Consider the following 21628-nt stretch of genomic DNA (forward strand, 5'->3'; position numbering starts at 1 on the left):
GGGTCAAGACTGACATTCCTGATATTAGCTAGCACGGGTGTTCCCAAGGTCACCATTTTGAGCTAGACCCAGTTACATCTGTTTTCTGGTCCCTAGGCACGTGGGCTCTAAAAAGTACCCTCAACACACATAAGATCCCACAGTTTTGTGGAGATTAGAGCATTTTAAGCTTTTTTTTTTTTTTTAAAGAACCTAAGAAGTGAGGAAACTCATAGGAAGTAAGTATCGCCTCAAACAAATTTGAACTGAGCACACACCTTACTGCTACGTTACAAGGTGTCCCAGTGTAGCAGGTTTGGCGTGTCTGCCTGCAGTCCTGGTGCCGGGGGGGGGGGGGGGGCTGACACGGGATCAAAAGCATGAATTCTAGCCAGGCAGTGGTGGTGCCAGGGCTACACAGAGAAACTCTGTCTTGAAAAACTGATAGATAGATAGATAGATAGATAGATAGATAGATAGATAGATAGATAGATAGATAGATGATAGATAGGTAGCTAGAGTATGAATCCAGTCTGAATATACAGTGAGACCTTGTCTTAAAACAACAAAACTGTCTCGTTTTTGTTTTAATAAGATAATTTCCCCAAAAATTATCTTAAGGATGGAAGAATTCCATGTAATGGGTGGCTAGATCTCCACAGGAGCCTCTTCTGCAAGGGCTGGCTGCCAGGGTCTTGCTGCACGACACATGATTCAAAGACCAGCCACTTTGGCACTTCTTGGAATTCCGTGAGGCTCCTGCTCTAATCCCAGGCCTGCAGCTTAGAGCCTGCAGCTTCGTAAGATCACCATATGGTAACGCTGAGCCAAACTTTCTTATACTTTTTGTAGTGCTGGGAAATGAGCCGTCACAGGCTAGGCAAATGCTCTGCCAGCCCCTTAACATGTTTGAAGTAGTGCTCCAGCTCTGGCTAACCCGTTAGAATCTCAGGAGAGATTCTCAAAGTCCTGACTGATGCTGCCGCCCCGTTCCCAAAGACTGTGACTCATGGTGTGGGATGCGGATGCTTGATTCCTTTACAAGTTCTCTAGTGGTTCAGAACTGAGCAAAGTTTCCAAACCTCCCTGAACAAGGCAGAACTGCTAAAACCTTTTCTAAGTCTGAGGCCCTCGACCCCGTGTTTCCCAAGTGTTATTATATATTGTGCTTAACAAACAAGCAAATCTGTCTGGAGAAAAGATTTGCCTACAGTGTGTGAGCCTCTAGGGCTTTTCATTTTGTTGGGATTTTGCTGTTGTTGTTTTGTTTTTTGTTTTGAGACAGGGTTTCTCTCTGTAGCAGCCCTGACTGTCCTGGAACTCTCTTTGTGGACTAGACTGGTCTTGAACTCTCGGAGATCTGCCTGCCTCCACTTCCCCAGTGCTGGGACTAAAGGCATGTGCCACCACACTGGGCAAGCTTCTAGGTTTAATGTATTTCTCAGCACTACAAAAACATCTAAACTCTAGTGGAAGGGGCATATTTGTCCCATTCTTTTCTAGGGAGGGATCATTATCTCAGCCACTTACTAGGTGTCTCAGAATAAAAAAGGAACCAAAGGCTAGCTAAGCAACGTTCATCACTGAGCTGCTCTCAGAACCTGAGTGAGTTCCCCTGCCTGCCTCCAAACCCAGGCTTCAGGCTGCTGTCCCTGCAGCTCTGGACGCTATTCTCCCTACTGGCTCTGAGGATCAAACAGGTAGCCACCTGGTGGAAAGCACTCCACAAGTGCTGTCTGATCTGAAATCCAAGCAGATCTGCTCTTTGCTCTTCCATGTGTTTTTTAAAAAGCAGCATGCAGTGTGTTAGGATTTATGCAGCGGAGTTATACAGCAGGTTCATAAATCACGTCACACGGCAGTTTCCATGTGGGAGGTTTTATTAGGGGAGAGGGAGGGTTACAGAGACGGTCTCTGGGTGAGCTGGTAAACAGAGTGAGAAGAGGACTAGAGCATGCCCAGGACAGTGTCCTGATGGTGGTGAGGGGTCCTGTTGCCGCTGAGTTTCTGGAGGTGGCTATAGAGATGCCTGATGCCAGAGATGTCTGCTTGTCAGGTACTCTAGGGGCTGGCCTGTTTTGTCAACTCCAACACAGTTCTCAGTCAGTCTGGAGTACAAGACTCAAATGCTGGCTTTTTACTCCTTGGTTTTCTTAGCTGTTTTTGAAACCAAGTCTTGCTATATAACCCAGGCTGGCCTCGAACCTGCCATTCTGCCTCAGCTATCCAAGTGCTGGGGTTACAGATGTCCACAGCTGGCCTGCTTTCCGATGTCTAGGGCTGCTTCTATGGGAGGGTGCTGCTGTTTTATTGCCTTTTGCCCTGGCAGCTAGAGATCATACTCAGTAAAAGTTCATCTCTTTCTTTTAGGCAGAAGCTGGCTAAAAAGCAGATGTTATACAGAGCCTCCATCTGTGGGCAACACTGCATGTCTCCTGACCTGTGGGCCACAGTAGAGACTTGGCTTTACTTAGTCTACAGTTTTTGTTGCTTCAAGATGGATCCTCCAGCTCTGGGGTAGCCAGAAAGCCAGCATGGTAGCCAGCAAGAGTGAGATAACGGTTTATTCCTATCCACTTTATATAGTAATCTTGCTTCTGTTTCCTTCTTTCCTTTTCTCCCCACTTTTCTTGCCTGCATTCTCTTCTTTACCATCTTTCTCTCCCTTTCATCTCACCCTCCCTGCCATCCTTATTCTCATCCCTTTCCTCCCTTCCCCTTCCTTTCTTCCTTCCTTCTTTCCTTTCCTTCCTTCCTTTTCTCCTCTTCTTCCTTCTACTTCTCTTACCCCCCCTTCTTTCTTCTACTTCTCCTCCTCCTCCCCCACTTCTTTTTTGTTTTTGGAGACAGGATCTTACACTGTAGCCCAGGATAGCCTAGAACTTCTCACAAAGTCTGAAACTCTTGGTGACCCTCCTGCCTCAGCCTCCCTAGCACTGTAATTACATTTGGGAACCACCATGGCCTGCATTCCTATCTACTTGATGTCAGGAAAGTTGAGAACTTATTTTTAAGAACAGTTCTCGTAGCTGGGCGTGGTGGTGCATTCCTGTAATCCCAGCACCCGGGGAACCAGAAGCAGGCGGATCTCTGTGAGTTCGAGGCCAGCCTGATCTACAAAGCGAGCCCAGGATGCTAAGGCTACACAGAGAAACCCTGTTTCAAAAAAACAAAAACCAAAAACCAAAACCAACAAAACAAAGAACAATTTGCTTGACTTTCTTTGGATCAGAGCACTACAATGCTCTGAAGAGGCGTGTTTTGGCTGCATGTAAATGTGGACTATGTGCGTGCCCGATGCCCTCAGACATCAGAAGAGGATCCCCGGAATGGGAATTACAGGTGGTTATGAGCCACCACGTGGGTGCTGGGATCTGAGCTCTGGAAGTGCTTAACCTCGGGGACGTCTCCCAGCTCCCTCCCTCCATGTTTAGATCACTTTACAATCTAATGGTTGTCTCAGTGGATGACACTTGCTGTCTGCCTCAGAGCTCAGTGAGCTGCACTCTCAGGAAAGGTCAAAGCCGCAACCTAGAGTTTCCAGGTAGTTTTGAGCCCACAGGTGTCTCTGAAAACCTGCACTGCGCCGTTCCTCCTCTGTTCTCAGACTGCAGTCACCTGCTGCTCTGTAGAAGGCCGGAGCTGTCTTCTGAGGCCAGTTTCTCTCATGCACTGTTGGTCTAGTAATGTGAGAGTAAACCTAAGGATATGATGACCACAGTGGAGACGGCCCTTCCCCCGTGTTTATTCTGTTGTTTGGGGGCTTTACACATGTGTGAAGTGTGCTTCTCCATTTTCATGCAGCCCTTTTCGGAGACAGGCTGTGTGCGGAAGGCCGAGCTTCAGAAGGGAAAAGGCTGGCTCACAAAGCCTGTCTAGTGCTTTCCGTGGCTTCTGGAACTCAGGACTTCCTCAAGGACATGCTGCTTCCCTAATTTCGTCAAGTGAAACGTAGCCGAAAATTTTCCAACTGCATAGTCAACAGCCAAATGAATGTCCCGTTTCCTCAAAATGAGTTATTTTTGACTTGGTGGCGGAAAACGAAAACATTTTATGTCGATAACATTCAAGTGTGTCATTTGAACTCAAATGTATTTTGAAAAGCTATAATAGGAGAGTTTTAGGCCGCTTTCTGGCTCGAGGCAGGGTCCTAATGCTGGGGTGTCACGGCTGAGACGACTTCTTGGCTGACCTTCAGGGTGCAGGGCCTTAGAAAATGCATGTTGACAGTTCTTCGTGCTAACAGGTGCTTATCTAGATGATGTGAGTTTTAGAAAAAATCGACTATCAATCCAGAAACACTTTACTGAAAACGTTTTATTGATTTTTCAATGCTCAAGGATTGAGCACCATTTTGATGTCACCCCTGACCCCTGGGAGTACTATTTGGCACGGGCTGGTCTCGCATGCGCAGAGGAGACAGTGCGTGTCCATTTCCACCCCAGTTGGCCACCCTCAACCAGGCTGGCTGGGAGTGCACAATCCCCCTGCCTCGCCCTGAATACTCCGTGCCCGCCTCAGACTGTCTGTCTGACTAAAACAGAACTGCAGACGAAATTCACAATGCTTATAAGTCAGGAAACTGAACATATTTTCAATGTTATAGCCATCAGTTTTCCAAAACATGGAAAGATAACCACCCAATGAACGCCTTTGCCAAAACCTTGCAAAACCCACGCTGTGCACCTCCCACTCACCGTCCGAGGTCCCTTCTCCGCGCCCGGGAAGCTGATCCGTGCGATGTCACCCTGCTGCTCTGGGCATTTGTGGAGCTCAGGAGCAGTCTTTTCTCGTTTGTGAAATATGGGGGAAAGGACATGAGAGAGGGAAGTGGCTGCGCAGCAGTGAGACAGTGGAGGGAATGGGGTGGTACCCTAACTACAGGTTGGAAATGTCATCATGAACCCCTTACTTTGTAGATTTGACAACACACACACACACACACACAGGCACACGCACACACACACACCTATACCCTTCCCCCCATGCACGAATGTATGCATGCATTTGCACAGGCACAGGCTGTCACGTCATTATACGTGTGCTCTGTCTCTGGACAGGAAGAGGTCTCCCTAATCTACAGCCTGTGGGGTGCTTCCCCACCCCCTGCATTTATTCACTAAAAACTGTCTGGTGTGCTATCCACCAGGGCCCACAGCAATAAGCTATTCCAGACAGACACCAAGCATGTTTTCACGTTTATTAATATGTTATATAATATTTTAAAAAAGAGTGAACACAAAACAGTGCCATAAAAGTCCACAAGCACAATAATAATAGTTATAGTAAGTCACAGAACACACAACAGCCAGTCAATGACTTAGGTAAATCAATACAGTAACTGAGTCAAAAGTACACCTACAGGACTTTCATGGACTCTTCCCTACAGTTTTTGGAAATATTTTTTCCTCTTAAATAAACATTTACCCTTTCTACTCTTTTACTTTATTAAAATGACAACATATTTTTTAATCAGGCAAAGGATATATCTTAAATTGATTTTCAAATTACTTTGTCAAATCTATGAAGATTGTATATGCTTGTTAGTCACTGTGTGTGCCATTAAAAGTAATTTCAACTCTTAAGAAAATGTAGGATAATTTTTCTGCATTTCAATCTCAATTTTATTTCCTCCCATTATTATTTTTTTTTAACCAGACTGAGCTATATATTTCTTAAGACTGGACTTAAGTAACACTTCTTGTGTTTGCTTGCTTTTTAATAAATTTGTTTATTTTGTTGTTTGTTTTGTAGTTGCTATTGTTTTGAGCCACGGTCTTACTATGCAGCTTTAAATGACTTAGAACTCACTCTCTAGATCAGGCTGGCCTGGAACTCACAGAGATCTGCCTGCCTCTACCTCCCAAGTATTGGGATTAGAGGTGTGTGCCACAATGCCTGGCTGGTTTGAGTAATTTTTGATAAAATATTTGTAAATAAATAGTGTCTAATTATTATAGATTGAGGGGCTTATTTATTTAAAAAATATACACCTTGTGTTGTGTTTTTATCCTAATCTATAGCTACTGGAAGTAAAAACTCAGATAACCAAAGCTGTTTAGCCAATAGGTTTTGCTTTTGTGAAAGACGCTTGGTGTTCTTGCTGAGGACAGTCTATGTACAATGGTATATTTGAGGCGCAGACCACATGTCTGCTATCTGCTTTGCTTTAGTCAGGGCAGGACTCAGTTATTCTCCTAGTCAGTCAGTCAGTCTGCAGGCCCAGTACCCAACAGACTGCCAGGGCGTGTGGGCGTGTCCACGCAAGCGCCAGCCTTGTGGGGACAGCTACTAGACCTGAACACACCGTTCTCGGCTCCTCGGATGCGGATGTTCAGACACCTCTCATAGTTACTACTTTTTTTTTTAACAGATGCAGTCAGTTCACAGCTAACGGGACTCCTAGCAGGATGGGTGGCCTGGTGGTCCCCACCTCCGCTCGCTAGGAGGCAGAGCTGAAGGGGTATGTGCCTGCTATTCAGAGCTCTCCAAGGAGATGGCTGTGCCCAGTGCTCAGGCTTGGTGGCTTTGAAAGGTTTCTTATGACCCTGGTGGGTCTATGCTCACCTTGGTGCATGTATTCCATGTGTGAACTGCAAAAATGCTACCCATATCAAAATGGGCTTTCCAACTGCTTTGATAATTCTTAAACTATGGTATGTTCAAGATGAAAAGCACTAGACTGTCCCCTACACAGATAATACTGTTCCATCCTTTTATCACTTACACATTATTGTCAAATAATCTGAAAATATATGTACTGGCAGAAGCTGTGTTAGGTCTAAACTATGGACTCCTTCCCTATCATTAGACATCTTCAGCTGCGCAGTGCTAACATCCACCAACCCATGCTTTATTAAGTCAGAGAATCAGATTTTCTCCATAGTAACAGCCAGAGAATAAACAAGGAAGTGTCAAGGCCCCGATTCCATCCTGCACTGCTAATGTGTGTGTGCATACCACCCATGTGTTGGAGTCACATAGACATACAGGAAATGACATTCAGTTAGCATCGTGACACTGGCAACATTGGAAACCTTTACCTCTGTTCCCATTACCTTGCTGGTAATTAACCGATATATATGCTTGATAGCACTTGTAAGAAGTATGCATGCAAATCAGACATTGGTAGATGCAGAGACTAACGGGATCCCCTGGCTGGTCACTTCTCCAGCCTTTTTTTGTGTAACCTTCCAGCATCCCTTTCCTTAAGCTAATAGCTTTTTGTATATGCTGTTATTCAGGTGACTAGAGCAGGTATCCATCTTGCTCGGCATCAGCTGGCCGGTGCTGTTGTAACTGTTGGTTTCAGAGCTTTCTTTGCAGCACAAGATGCAGTAGAGGTGCCTCTGGCACTCAGAGGAGGCGTAGTAGTAAATCAGGGGGTCGATGCAGCAGCTCACGCTGCTCACACAGACGCAGAGCAGGTAAGCAAAGTAGGCCGCCTCTGTGGCAGGGCTGTCGGAGAGGAGCAGGTAGTGCACAATCAGGAGGATGTTGGTGGGCCCGAAGCAGACGATGAAGATGCAGAACACCGCAGCAGACAGGAACAAAGCCCGAGACTTCTTGCTCCGATTGGCAACTGTGGAGGAGCTAAGACACCGGATGATGGACATGTAGCAGACCGTGGAAATGACCAACGGCACAAGGAAGAAGACAGCAGAGAAGGCTGAGAAGTAGTAGGAGTAAAAGCCCTGCAGCAGAGTCTCATTGAGGACATCATGGCAGGTGGTGATGTTGAGCCCCGGAACCTGGGTGGTCTGCTCCTTGAGGAGAAGGGGCACCACCCCCAGGATGGCCATCACCCAAATGACCAGGCAGGTGAAGTTAGCTCGGCCCAGGGTGCGCCAGGACAGGGACTGGATGGGGTACACCACCGCCAGGAAGCGGTCAATGCTTATGACAGTCATGAGCATGATGGAGGCATACATGTTGCAATAGAACGCCGCAGTGGCGAAGCGACACATCCCAGACCCGAACTGCCAGTCAGTGCCGGAGAAGTAGTAGCTGATCTTGAGGGGGAGCACGGACACAAACAGCACGTCAGCCATGGCCAGGTGCAGCATGTACACCACGGCGGGCTTCTTGACCTTCATCTTCAAGACAAACACTGCGATGGCCAGGATGTTCAGAGGAAGGCTGACCACGAACACAAAGGTGTACATGGAGGGGATGAAGAGCGTCAGCCAGGCACTGGTCAGGTATCCCGAGGCGTCCTCCGAGATGAAGGGAGCAGGTGAAATGGGAGGAGAGCGGCTTTTGTTTAGGTAGACTGCCCTGCCCTCGGGCAACGCACTTTCATTTTTCTCCTCCTCGTCCCCTAGGGGGAACAGTTCAAATGTATTTTCACTGGGATTCCTGAGGAAAAACGAGCGGGGGTTCACAGTAGGATCTGTCATCTCTGATTCTGAAAGAGGAAATTGAAAGTGAGTGAAATAAACAGGCAGACGGGATTATTTTGTCTGCTTTCCGCAGTTTTCTCTGGGGAGCAGACGGCTAGGCACAGATGGACAGTGGACTTCGTTAGTGAATATGCTCCTATTTAGAATATTGTGCAACATTCTGCCCGGACACAGTGCTCCTAAACTCTGCCGCTCCAGGGGACAAGGGTGGACGAACCATCACCCCAGAGATCCACCTTGCAAACCTACTTATCGTGGAAGAGCAAACAGTGCTTTCCTCTACAGTTTATTTATTTTACTTTGTATGGTAGGAGACAGCAGGCATACCCCAGGGCGGATGGGGCGTTGGTTCTTCCACCATGTGGACCCAGGAGATTGAACTCTAGTGGTCAGGATTGGTGACAAGTGTCCTTACCCACGGAGCCATCTTGCTAACCCTCAGAGAGTACTTCCTTGTTGAATCCCACCATCTGCACATACAGTTCCCTCCAGCTTTTATGGCTTCTCTTTCCTTCCCTACCTAGTTTGAGCCATCCTGAGAAACCCACCTCTCCCAAAGGAAAAATCCATATAAAGAGCAGAGAGAAATTCCTACAGTCTACAGAACGGAGGCCATTCAGAGAGGGATCCGGGGCTCCCCAACTTGACGACCAAGATCCACGTGGCAGTGATAATTTTCCTCTATCTTCAGCTTGCTTACAAAGCAGGATGTCCTAAATGTCTTATCTATCTAGGTCCAGAGGCCCTCAGGTCACCTCTTCACACAACCAAAAGGCACAGGTCCCCTCAGCCATCATCTTGCCTCCTTGCCCAGCAAGTCAGTCAAACAGCTGATGTGCTTCACCACTTACACCAGGCCATGACCTTATTCAAGAATGCGATAGGCCTCAAGGTACATGTCTGACCAGCCAGATTCTTTGGAGTATCATCCAGATGTCAAATAAAGGTTAAACTATACACCTCCTAGCCCAGCCTTCCATCAAAGTTATCCACTTGAAATGTTAGTCGGAGAAAAATAATGGCACCAGTCAGACAGCAGGCTTTTCCTTGCAAAGAACTTTGCTAAAATCCTACATTTGTTGAGTGTTGGAAGCTCAGGGGCACAAACAGGAACCAGCAATGAACGGGCCGAGGTGTCTGATGCTGGGGTTACTTGTGGCAAAGGCTTGGGACATGCCTCTGTCTTAGAGCTGTTGCTGGAGTTAAACTTTGGACACTGGAAAAGTACAGTGAATTTTCAGACGTTTTCTTTTTCCCCTTCAGTGGAACCTTCTTGAAAACACACACTTTCAGAGAGGCATGATGTGAGGAAATGGAGAGTTCTTCTTCTGCATGGCTATGTAGCCTCCTGCAGAGACAATCCTCTTGGAATACAACTGTAGGCTCTGCTCTACTTCCCAGCAATTCCCCATTAATGGCTGAAGATACTCAGGATCACAGGCCAGTAGAAGGCACAGGCAGGGAAGGGTAGATCTTAGAAGAAAGGATGACACCATTTTTTTGTCCATCCCCAGAGATCTTTAGTTTGAGAGAGATCCAAAGCCAGTGCCTGGATACCCTGGAATAAGTACTTGTCCTTTGTCCCATTTCCTGTATACAGAGCTTGAGATTCTTGGAATCTCTAGGATAAGAGTATCTTTTGTATAATGCTGAGCTGACGGGAGGTTAGTGGCCTCTAGATAGCTTCAGGACCAGGGCTGGTCACATGAAAGCCCAAGGCATGACCAGCAGGAGGGTAGGGGAGCTCCTGACCCTTTGTAGCTTTCCTCCCTCCCCCGGGCCATTCATTAGCATCTTCTGTAATATCATTTGTGATAAATGGGAAGCACAGGTGACGTTTGTCTCTGAGTTCCTTGAGCTAGCTGCTCTAGTAGATTACAGAATCTGAGTAGAAGTCATGGGAACTCCTGTTTGGTGAGCTTCTGCAGGTCCAGGCTTAGGTATTTTAGGTTTGAGACAGTCTTAAGGGGCTGAGCCCTTAAACTTAGAGCTCTGATTTTATGTCCAGGTGGTCTGTGTCAGAATTGAATTAAATGAGAACACCCAGGGCTGGTGTCCCCTGGAGAATGTGCCAGGGGACAAAGTGCGGTGAGAGGGCTCCCGGCACGTAGGAAAGGGCTGCTTAGACAGCAGGAAGGCGCATCAGTGTTGATGGTGTTCCCCGTTGCAAAAGCTGATGGGGACTGCAGGTAGCACGTTCCCAGGCAGTTTCAGGAACAAGGCACCATATCTTTGGTCCGAGCCAGAGATGGAAATGTTCTTGGTTCGATGGACAGCTTCAGTCCTTGCTGCAGACCACAAATGTCAGAGGTGTTTAGGGACCTGCCCCTACTCTGGATTCTTGTTGTCTTTCTGTTTTCGCACAGATGTCTAGAAGCTATACACGAAGGTGTGACTGAACCTCCAAGCCAAGACATCACCACTGCCATTGGTGAAGAGCTTTGGGATTGATCTCTGTGTTTTCATCTCTTATAATCTTGGTAGCGATCTATCAATCTCTGGATCTCATGTACTCAAGTGCTGCTTGATTTCATCTCCTCTCCTTTACAACCCATCTGTACTCAGATGCCCTGCCGAAGTTTAGCACCATCTGTCTGGGCTCTTATCACTTTCTAAGGTCTGAAAGTCATTAGGAACGGAGATCCTAAGCCCTTACAAATGCCATTCCCAGCCCATCTCCTAAATGATCTTAAATCTTGAGAGGGGGATGTCAGTAGCTAGATAGGATCCGCCTCCATTTCCCCAACCTCCGAGATTTAAGACACTATATAAAAAGGTGCAGGTGTCAGGGCTTTCTTGAAGTCCATTAAGGGAAAGCCACTGTTTCCTGGTTAAAAGAATGGAGTTTAAGTTCCACCTCTGGCCCTGATCTGCTCCTTAGTAAGATTACCCACTACTGTCTTCTCCCTGAAGAGACTCTATCCGGGTCTATCAGTAACCAGGCAGGCCAGAAGACCTCTTCCCAGGAAAGCTGAAGGATATGGTAAGGAGATGGGTGGAATAATTTACCCCTTTCCCTTCCCAGAAACCCTCCCTGAAGCAGCTATTTCCAGAGCTCCAGCATGCAGGGATGTGGGCATTTAGGGCCTCTACCATGCAGTGATGCCATCACTTAGGGAGTTCCACTACGCAGTGGTGCAGCTATTTCCTGAGCTCCAGCATGCAGGGATGCGGGCATTTGGAGCATCTCCTATGCAGTGATGCAGTCACTGACAGAGTTCCACTACGCAGCCATGCACTATTTACAGAGCTCCGCTATGTGGCATCACCACCATCACTGAACCTGCCCATTTTTCTGAGTTCTAACTCAAATGGCAACTTTTTTTTTTTTTTTTTTTTTTTTTTTTTGGTGCTAGCAAAAAGCCTAACCATGCTTCTCTGGCACTCTGCACTTTCTCGCATTCTCTGTCTCCAAAGTACACCGCATTCCCTAAACTTTAGTGAATCAGTACACAGGAGAAGGCCATCAGACATAGCTGGTTGGTCACAAGTTTCATAGTCACTGGGAAAGAGTTTCCAGAAGGGAAGGTCTTGGGAATGGAACCAGATTCAGGGCAAATTCTGCCCTAGGCTTTTTTTTTTTTTTTTTTTTTTTTTTTTTTTTTTTTTTTTGAGATAGGGTCATAGTTTGTAAGCTTGGCTGGCTTGGAACTTACTTTGGACACTATGCCGGCACCAAATTCATAAAAATCTACCTGCCTTTGCCTTCCAAGAGCTGGGACTAGGGCATATGCCACCATACCCAGCCTCTGTTCAAGGCTTTAGGCAACACTTGAGTCATGCACTCAAGTGTAATGTAGATAGAACCAAAAAATAAATGCTGCCAACCACCTGCAGCAGCAACAGAAGAGCCCAGCCATGGTACTAGCATTCACCTGCAACCCCAGTGCTTGGAAGGTGAGTCCAAGGCCAGCCTGGATTAGTAATGGGCCCTATTTAAAAATAAAAATAAAAAATAAAGTAAAAGCTGGGTATAGTGGTACACGCCTTAAATCTTAGCACTCCTCAGGCAGAGGCAGGCAGATCTGAGCAGAGTGAGTTTCAGAACAGTCAGAGCTGCACAGAGAAACCAAGTCTCAAAACAAACAAACAACAACAAAAACCTGAAGTGATATTTCGGCTTCTGTTCAAGATGGCAGCCGAATTAACAGACTTCAAATGCAAAGCACCAATAATCAACACTCTGTGAAGGAATGCAACAGAACCCAGAGTATTCATAGTCCAATGTCCAGAACACAATTTCAAATGATTCAATGCAACTAGAACTAAAAGGCTGCGATTCTAGCTCAGTGACAGAAAATTGGCCTGGCATGTGGAAGACCCAGGGTTTAATCCCCTGCATCAATAATAATAATTACAAAAAAATAATTGGGCAGCTGAGCACAGTAGTAGGTACATGTAACGGCAGCACCTGGGGACCTGAACCAGAATTGAAAATTTGAAGCCAATGGGGGCTTCTATACAAATCATCCTAGCTACAAAGTGAGACTTTGTTTCAAAAATACAAAAAAGAAGGGTGTGGGGTGATGCAATGAACTGAAAGCACTGGGAGGTTCTATTATCTCTAACCTAATCTTTCAGATAAAGACAAGCTCGGGCTGGAGCAGCAGCTCAGCTATTAAGAGCACTGGCTGCCCTTCCAGAGAACAGGAGTTCGATTCTCAGCACCTGTAAAGATGGCTCATCACCAACTTTAGCGACCCAACCTCCTCTTCTGGACTCCACAGGCACCACACACGTGATACACACACTTACATGCAAGCAAAACACCCACACACATAAAATGAAAATAAAATAAGATCTCTAGGCATTCCCTTTCCCCTTATCTCACATCACCTAGAAGAGCTAACTCAGACTGGACTAAAGACTCAAACCTAATACCTGAAACTATGTAACTATAATAAGGCAACATAGAGCAAAAATGGAATCAAAACAAAAGACCTGTACAGCAAAGGTACCATCATCAGTGAGATTGTCCTTACAGAAGGAAGACAATACTCTAAGTCATATCCCCTGTCTACTACGGGATTCCTGTCCAAAGAATAGAAGAACTCAGTCACTCTCTATTGAGACAAGTTGCTTAAAAAAAAAAAAAGTGGGACAGAAACTAAATAGACATTTCTCTAAAGATAACACAAAAATGCGCAAATGGTATGTAATAAAATGCTCAGCATCACCAATTGTCATGGAAGTGCCATTCAGAACCGCCATGAGCTATCACTTTACTTTTGTTAGGATGACTATGATGAAGAAAGGAAGATAACAGATGTTGGCAAGACTGTGGAGAAGGCAGGACCCCTGTACTCTGGCTGGAGTAGGAAGCCCAGTGTTATGGAAGATGGCACAGAACTTTTTCAAAAAATTAAAACCAAAATTACACCCCCTCTCCCCTGTGACTTAGTGGGCCCCCTCCTAGGCAGGGACACACAGGAAATGGCTTGATGCTCAGTCCCGTGAGCCTGACTGGATGGAGGGTTTCCAGTGATGTGCAGAAGAAAGGTAGGTGCTTAATTACCCACACCCCACGTCGGAAACACATGACACTTGAGGATAGACACAACTTGAAATCACTTATCTAACTAAATGGACGGAACGCTGTCCCTTGGTCTGAGAACAGAACAATGCCTGGGCTTTGGCTGCTTTGCTGGTCCTGTTTTCTGACCTGCCTTCCCGGCATGGCCTTTGTCAGCAGCCCAGTGTTTACCCTAGGAACATTACACCTCAAGAAACAGGTGGTGTTTCCAGTCTGGCATGGGGAAGACTGCATAATCCCCGACTAAATACCACTGCCTTACCCTTTCTCCCTCCTTTGGAGCTGATATGCTAGCTTTTATAAAGAATGCCAGAAAAAGTACTTTCGAGAAGTGTAAATCGGCTTCACTTCAACACTCAACCCAGGCAAGCTGGCTAGATACTTCCAACACACGCAAGACCCTTGTGCTGGAATTTGAATTTGCTCTTCTTCATTTTCCTACAGTCCCAGCATGACTCAGGGATCAGGTGTCTGTCAGTCGCCCACAAACTCTTCAGGTTCACCTTGCTTTTGCTGTTGAACAATAGGCAAACCAAGGCAAAGTTTAGTTCTGGTCTCACAGAAGCAGTGCAAGTCCAAAGTAAACTGATAGAATTTCTCGCTAAGTTTTATTTAATGAAGGCCTCTCACAGCCAAGTGGCTTTGGCATTATTTTTATGCTTCTGAGCCAAGGACTCACACAGCCGAGGTAGGCCCTGAACTCACTATATAGCTGAGGGTGGCCTTGAACTCCCAGGCACCCTATGTTCACCAGCATCCTGGCCTTTGGTTTTGATACTGAATACAGAATGCTGCTAACTAGCTTAAACACAGATTGACCTGGAGACCTGACACTGGTGTCAAGCGATGCCTCTTTTGACTTTACTGAGATCTGGCTGGAAACGGAGGGGTGCTTTGATGCCCTTTCACTGTCCCTTTAATTCTGGGCTTTATACCACGCCAGGGCCTTGGCTGTGACTCAGTGTTCTGCTCCAGGGCTCACTCTCTGTGGAATTAGCTAAACTGGAGTCTCAGGACCTTGCCTATATTCCCACACTGGGCAGGTTAAATAAAATCACCTCCCCCTGAGCCCCCCCCCCCGCTTTGCCAGGCCACAGAGGAAGACAATGCAGCCAGTCCTGATGAGACCTGATAGGCTAGGGTCAGTGGACTGGGGTAGGGGCATGGGAGGAGAAGAGAGAGGAGGGAGGGCAGGATTGGTAGGAGACCACAGCTGGGATACAAAGTGAATACATGATAATAAATAATAAAAATTTTAAAAACTACAAAAAAAATTATCTGCAGCCAGTCATTGGAGGGAATAGAGGTAGGGACCAGAGTTACCTGCCTGGAGGGGGAAAAGGACAAAACTGAAAAGGAGTCTCAGCCATGAGAAGCCAGCAACACGTGCCTAAGTAAAACCATCCCCCAGGACACTGGACTATTGGGCCAGGAATAATCCAGAAGATTCAAATAGCAAGTGTTTGGGGTATAGAGCTGGGGAAATGGTCAGTCCAGCGAGTAGAAAAGTAGCCTATGGGTAGCCTTCCACTAATTGCCTGGGCCAAATAAAATCCTCTCATTTGTAAACTAGCCGGGGAGGAGTTTATTTAGTGCCATTTTACAGACATTCTATAATGTCCCTTCCTAAAGCTGTGCAGCTTTTCTTGTTGCTGCATGCAAACCAGATCAGTTGTGTGGTTTAAAATAGCTAAGTCACTTGTGAAGGCAAATGGTGCACACAGGTTATAAGGGGTTGGCGGGGATAAAACCCTCAGTTCAAAACTCCGGCCTAGGAGTCCACGCCTATCATTCTAGCACTTGGGAGGCAGGAGGGGTTTAATGTGAGTTTAATGTGAGCAGCATGTGCTGCACGCTTGGTTTTTGGTTTCAAAAACCGAACAGGACTGGAGAGATAGCTCACTGAGTAAGAATACTTAGAGAAAAAAGGAAAGAAAGAAAGAAAGAAAGAAAGAAAGAAAGAAAGGAAGGAAGGAAGGAAGGAAGGAAGGAAGGAAGGAAGGAAGGAAGGAAGGAAGAAGAAAAGAGTGTGAGGGCCTAAGTTCTTATTGCAGCGCCCGTGTATGACTGTTGTTCTGGTGCTGGGAGTGCGTGCATGTGTGTGTGTGCGCATGTGTGGTAAAGCACAGGGATGCACATACCTTCCTCCCCCAACCATACACTTGGTAACTGGAGTGGGTTACGGCAGAGAACTGCAGCAGGATCGCTGTGGAAGGACGCAGTGGCGGGGCGGGGTCCGGAAGAGGTCCTGGAAAAATGCCTGGCTCATAGGGAGTGCTATTGACTCCGACAGGTGTAGCAAGAGGGAGGGCAAAGCTGAATAAAAGAAGCCACAAACCAGGAAAGAGAGAAGTCTGACTGTAGAAAGTACAACATGGTAAACGCGCAAGCCACAGTTCCTAACACTGCTCTGACAGTGAGGGTGTCTGAAGGTGTCTCAGTGGAAGCTAAACCTGAGAACTTAGGAATCCCAGTGCATGGATTTGTCCCCAGATACACAGGGCCACATGTAAATGACAGAACTGTGAGAACAGGTAGATCCACAGATCCAAACAGCAAACTGGCAGTTGTTAGGGGGCAGATGATAGATAGGGAGACTGGGGACTGGACTGCTCACAGGATTCCTCATAGGACACGGTGGATGAAGTGGACTTGCACCAGACTTCAGAATAGATGACCGATGTTCTGAAGATTTTATCTCAGTTGAAAGAAATAATATAAGGAGGGAGACAGGAATGTGGGAAACAGGAAAGAGACAGAGAGAGACTGACTGACAGGAGTTCCTAGGAAAAAGAGGGGCACTAGCCCCAAATGAGGAGAGTCACAAACATTAGAAACCCATGTTTCTGGAAACACCATTATTTCTGGGTCCTTTTGCTTAGAACCCAGCTAACCAGTTTGCTAGGAAAACAGGGATGAAAAGAAACAACTGAGGGGTAGGGAGGGGAGGAAGGAGAATGGGAAACAGATTTTTGGAAAAGAAGCAAATCCTGGGTTCTAAAAAGAGCAAGTTCACATGACAGACCCAGCCAGGAGCAGCCAGGGCAGGAACAGCGAGGGTAGGAGCCGCGGCGGCAGCCGGGCAGGAGTAGCTGAGGAAGGAACTTCACACAGAGCAGCACTTTATAGTTAAAGGGGCAAGTAGGCTGAGAAAGGCCGCCTGCCTGGAGTGACGTGGGGAGAAGGCAGAGAGGGCACATGCTCTTGGGGGAAGATACAGAGGCCGGCGAAGTAAAGAATGTATAAAAGGGATGCTGGAGAGACCCCGCGGCCTGCCTTGTTCAGGGACCCCTAAGTTCTTGCTGAGGAACCAGGCTTGGCCTCCTGATAAGGAGGGCAGCCTTTGAAATCCTAGCGCACTTTGCCAAGTTACTATCAGTTATTCTCAAACCTTGTTTTAAACCTTCTAACTCATAAAATTCTGAAACATCACCTTTTACCCTTCTTTGGTGAAGACAAGCCATCGATCCTAAATTGTTTGCTCTGGGCAAATTGCTTAACGAACTTGCAAGTCATTCAACAAATATCTGTGGAGTAAACATTTGTTCTAGACATCACTGGGCTAAACAGAAGTTCGTGATCTTGGCTGGAGAGATGAGACACCCACAAAGGGACAAGGCAGGGAATGAGAAGATGCCTAACATGCCACAGAAAGCTAGGACAGATGGGTGGAGTCTCCCAGCGCGCTGAGGGTACTCTATCCAGCAGTAGGGGAAGATGAAGGATGTGCTAGCATGTCAGGACAGGGACAGTTTACAATTGCTGGTATGTGGCACCAATGAGAAGTAGCTTTATTTGGGGTTGATTTTATTTGTGAGTTCACTTATGGCATGCAGCCAATGTGGGGGGACCACTCCTAAACCATTCCGCCAACAACAGGTCCCTCAATCTGTCTGTACCTCGGTGTTAGAATCAGCAAAGGGGACACATCTCTCCTTAAGGAGACGGTTTGTGAAGGAGGGAGCATCAATGTTGATGGAATTCCCCCTGCCCCATGGCTGGACACGAAACACTCCACTTAGCACAAATTTCCTTTTTTCTTCTTTTCCCCTTTCTTCCTTCCCTTTCAAGTGCTCCCAGAACCCGGAGTGAACACATTAGCCATCCTTTGTCAGTAGTCTCTGTTTTGGCTGGGGCTCTCTCTACCTGAGCATGCCTGCTCCCTTCCACGAGGAAGGAAGAAGCTGAAGGCCCTGACTTTAACTCCCTCAAGGTGCCAAATGTTCTCTCTGAGGCCCACTCTGAGGAAGACCTGATCGGTTGGGGGAGGGGGAGCGGGCTGAGCACACCTATGCTCTGCATTGTCCAGATCTCAAAGTCTGTATTTTATTTTTAAAGGTCTGTCCCATAATAGAAGTGAGGAAATATAACAAAGTTCTGTGAAATCCCCTCTCCACACACGCTTTCATTCCCTCTCTCCTCCACGGATGGTTACCCAAAGGCAAGCAGGCAGGCTGGCTGCTAAACTTGGGGGCCCTCTCGGGTGCTCTGAGTTTTCCCATGAGCATCACCCAAGCTCACAATGAGCAAAGACAGAGAACAGGAAACACCCTACTCTTTGTCACCTCTTAATCCTGATGTGTGGGAGCATGGGAGTGCACATTCTTTCAGCGATAACAAAAACCGAACATAACACACTAGATTTTCTTCATGAAAGACACGGCTAAAGGTTTATAACATATCATCCCTATTAAGAAGTTCAGAACAATTCCCCTCGTTTTCTGATCAGGAACTTCGCGGGCAACCCCTCTACTCTGAAGAGAGGAGAGAAAATATTTGATGAAGTTAGTGGACCAAATTGATTTCCTTGGTCAAACAGGCAAATACTTAAAAACACACTGTCGATGACTGTCCTTGGGCAGCTTATGAGAAATTCCACTAGGAAAAAACGAAGACTAGATGTTTTCTAGGGGAGCCTGATTCTGAGGAGTCCCTTTCCCCGACCCAGAGGAAAGGTTTCAGATAACAAAGGCAATCACCCACCGCCCCGCCCCGCAACCAGAAACCCCCATCACCTCCTTGAGTAGGAGGCCGAGCTGGGGACTGTCCAGTCTTTATTGTGTGGTTGTGGATTTTTCTTTTACATCGCTTTTCCCTCCTTGTAAACCAAGGGAGAAAAAGAGACTCCCAACAAAGCAAACTTCAGCGAGTGTGGTCAAAGCACGGAATCGCAAGAGCCTTTCTTTCTGAAGGTGATCTTGCAAAACAGGCCACACGATGACAACAAATGAGAGTCCCGGAGCCCCGGGGACCGCGGACTGCACCTCCAAAACCGAGTCCAGCAGATCCCCGCCGAGCTGGGGAGTGGGGGGGGGGGGGAGGAAGGGGGTGACAAACCCCACGTGGTCGCGATGAGGGGAGACTCTAGATCTCGGCCCACATGCCTGTTTGGCTCCTGGAAACTGAGTCAGGGTTGAAGCCGGGCGCACCCCTTCGCCGGGCTGGCCTCGCCCGTGAGCACCGACCCGCAGCTCTTACCTGGCTGGCGCTGGGGGACGCGGGAAGACAGCAAGGGAACGCACAGGCTGAGGCCGGCGGCGACGAGCAGCAAGCGCCGCGGCCCCATTGTCCCGAGACTGCCCGCGCGGCCGGGCGCCCGCCGCCGCCTGCTTTCTCCCGTGCAGCTCGGTCGGAGCCAGCGGCGACCGTAGGAGACTGCGCGGCCCCGAGGGTGAGTATGTGGAGGCGGTTCAGGGGCGCGGGGCGGGGCCCCGCGGGCGAGGCGCGTGCCCGCGGCCTCCGCTCGCGCCCGCAGCCCCCCGCCCAGGAACGCGAGCAGGATTCCGTCCAGATGCTTCCCCAGCCCCTTCCCCGCCCCGTGCAGCTGAGCCTCCAGCCCGGGAGTGTGACTCAGCCCCGCGGGGTCCTGGGAGAGCGCCTGCGGCCGCTTCAACGAGTCTCCTGGGACGCCGAGCTAGACGGGGACTGTCCCGTGGTGGTGCGCCAGTCTCCTTCCCGGTCCGCGCACGCTCGCCGAGTTTGGAGTTTAGCTAAAAGTTTGCAGTGACTGTTCTTGTAATTGAGGGGAGACGCATTTAAAGGTTGATGCTGCAGTGACAAGGGTGGCCCCAGATGTGTGGACGGAGTGCTTGACATTTCTCGAAATTCTTCATTTTGCGAGTTGAGACCGGTCAGTGGAGCTAGTCATAGGTACCCTTGCGCAGGTTCTCCAAGCTCTCGCGGGCCGAACCCCGCTTCCCGCGGACTGGAGCAGGTAGCCCTCCCCCAATGCCCAGGGCGATGCCTGGATGCCTCCTACAAGAAGGATGCTGGGCGGGAGGAGAAGGCAGCGCTGCGCAGGTTTAAAGGTTCATTCCCAAGTTCTGGAACCTTACCATTTGTGCTTGGCTACATTCCAGCGTCAGATATCAAAAGTGGGGGTCATGGCTGAGGCCTGGCAAGGAGGAGCCGGAAGATTATTTTAGTTAGGGTTTCTATTGCTGTGATCAAACACTAGGACCAAAAGCAAGCTGGGGAGGAAAGGGTTTATATGGTTTTCACTTCCATATTACTATTCCTCATTAAAGGAAGTCAAGACAGGAACTCAAACAGGGCAGGACCCTTTAGACAGGAGCTGAAGCAGAGGCCATGAGGTGTGATGCTTGCTTGCTGCTCAAGTTTTGATCAGCTCGCTTTCTTATGTAAACCAGGGCCACTCTCCTAGGGGATGGCACCATCCACTACGCGCTGGGCCTTCCCCCATCAACCACGAATTAAGGACATGCCCTACAGGCGTGTGTGCATCCTGATCTTAACAAGGCGTTTTCTTAGTTGAGGTCCTCTCCCCTCAGATGGCTCCACCTGTGTCAAGCTGACATAAAGCCAGCCCGTGTGGTGATGTTCTGCACCCCTGACAAAGACCCTTTAAAAAGGCAATTTTGCTTGAAGACTATTTTTCCCTAACTAGAATCTCAACATTTCAAACAATGGAGAAAACGCGATCAGAGGCCATCTCCTCCTCCTTTCAGAGGCCTCACACTGTCCTCATGAGTTGCTCAGTCAGTTACACAATCACCCAGCTAAACAATGTAATTTAAACCGTTTCCACTGGAATCTCTGGAGAAAGCATATTTTAGGGTGGGTGGGAACCATCAACATTTCTGCACACATTAATAACAGGGTACCGTTCGCTCGCCTCTTTGAAATGCCGTTGGGTTTTTAGGTTCATTTAGGTTTTTAGGTATGGGCCACAGGCAAGAAAACAGAAATATGCTGCAATTAACCTAAGGAATACCACTGAGATGCTCCAGATGACTGGGAAGACAATGGATATTCAGAAAAGTAACAAAACAAGTGACAATTTTTTTTGACAATTCAGAGATACAAAGTATAGTATTTCTTTATCCACAGAAGTATTTCTAAGCCTTGCTTGGAATCCTGAAAGCCACAGAGTGCCAAATGCTGTATGCAGGACAGTTTTTGCCTGTAATTTCTGCTGCATTGCCCTTTAGCATCAGAGTTAATCTGTTCTTTCGTGTGTTGTGATACCCTCTGTGTATTGCTCTCTTGTGCTTTGAGGTCATTATTAAGAAAACTAAGGGTTACTTAGTCACAAGTACTGAGATACTGGGACAGACACTGTAGTCCTGAGATGGGTATCAACAAGGGCCTAGGGCATACACTGTTGATACAGTGGATACAATGATTCATTCATAACAGCCTGGGTTGGACTAGAGTAAGTTGGAAACATTTTTGAAGATTTGTTTCTGAGGGT

At 47.6% G+C, this 21628-nt stretch overlaps 1 protein-coding gene across 1 annotated transcript; it reads right to left on the reverse strand.

Annotated features, from left to right (window-relative positions):
• Positions 1-5165: 5165 nt before the first annotated feature.
• Positions 5166-19708, reverse strand: F2r (coagulation factor II thrombin receptor). Its single transcript, XM_021641443.2, has 2 exons — positions 19393-19708; positions 5166-8386 (listed from the first exon to the last, which is right to left on the reverse strand). The coding sequence occupies exons 1-2, from the start codon at positions 19478-19480 to the stop codon at positions 7188-7190; spliced, it is 1287 nt and encodes a 428-aa protein (XP_021497118.1). The 5' UTR covers positions 19481-19708; the 3' UTR covers positions 5166-7187.
• Positions 19709-21628: the final 1920 nt, after the last annotated feature.

The sequence above is a fragment of the Meriones unguiculatus genome, chromosome 6 (assembly GCF_030254825.1).
Source record: "Meriones unguiculatus strain TT.TT164.6M chromosome 6, Bangor_MerUng_6.1, whole genome shotgun sequence".
Lineage (NCBI taxonomy): Eukaryota > Metazoa > Chordata > Mammalia > Rodentia > Muridae > Meriones > Meriones unguiculatus.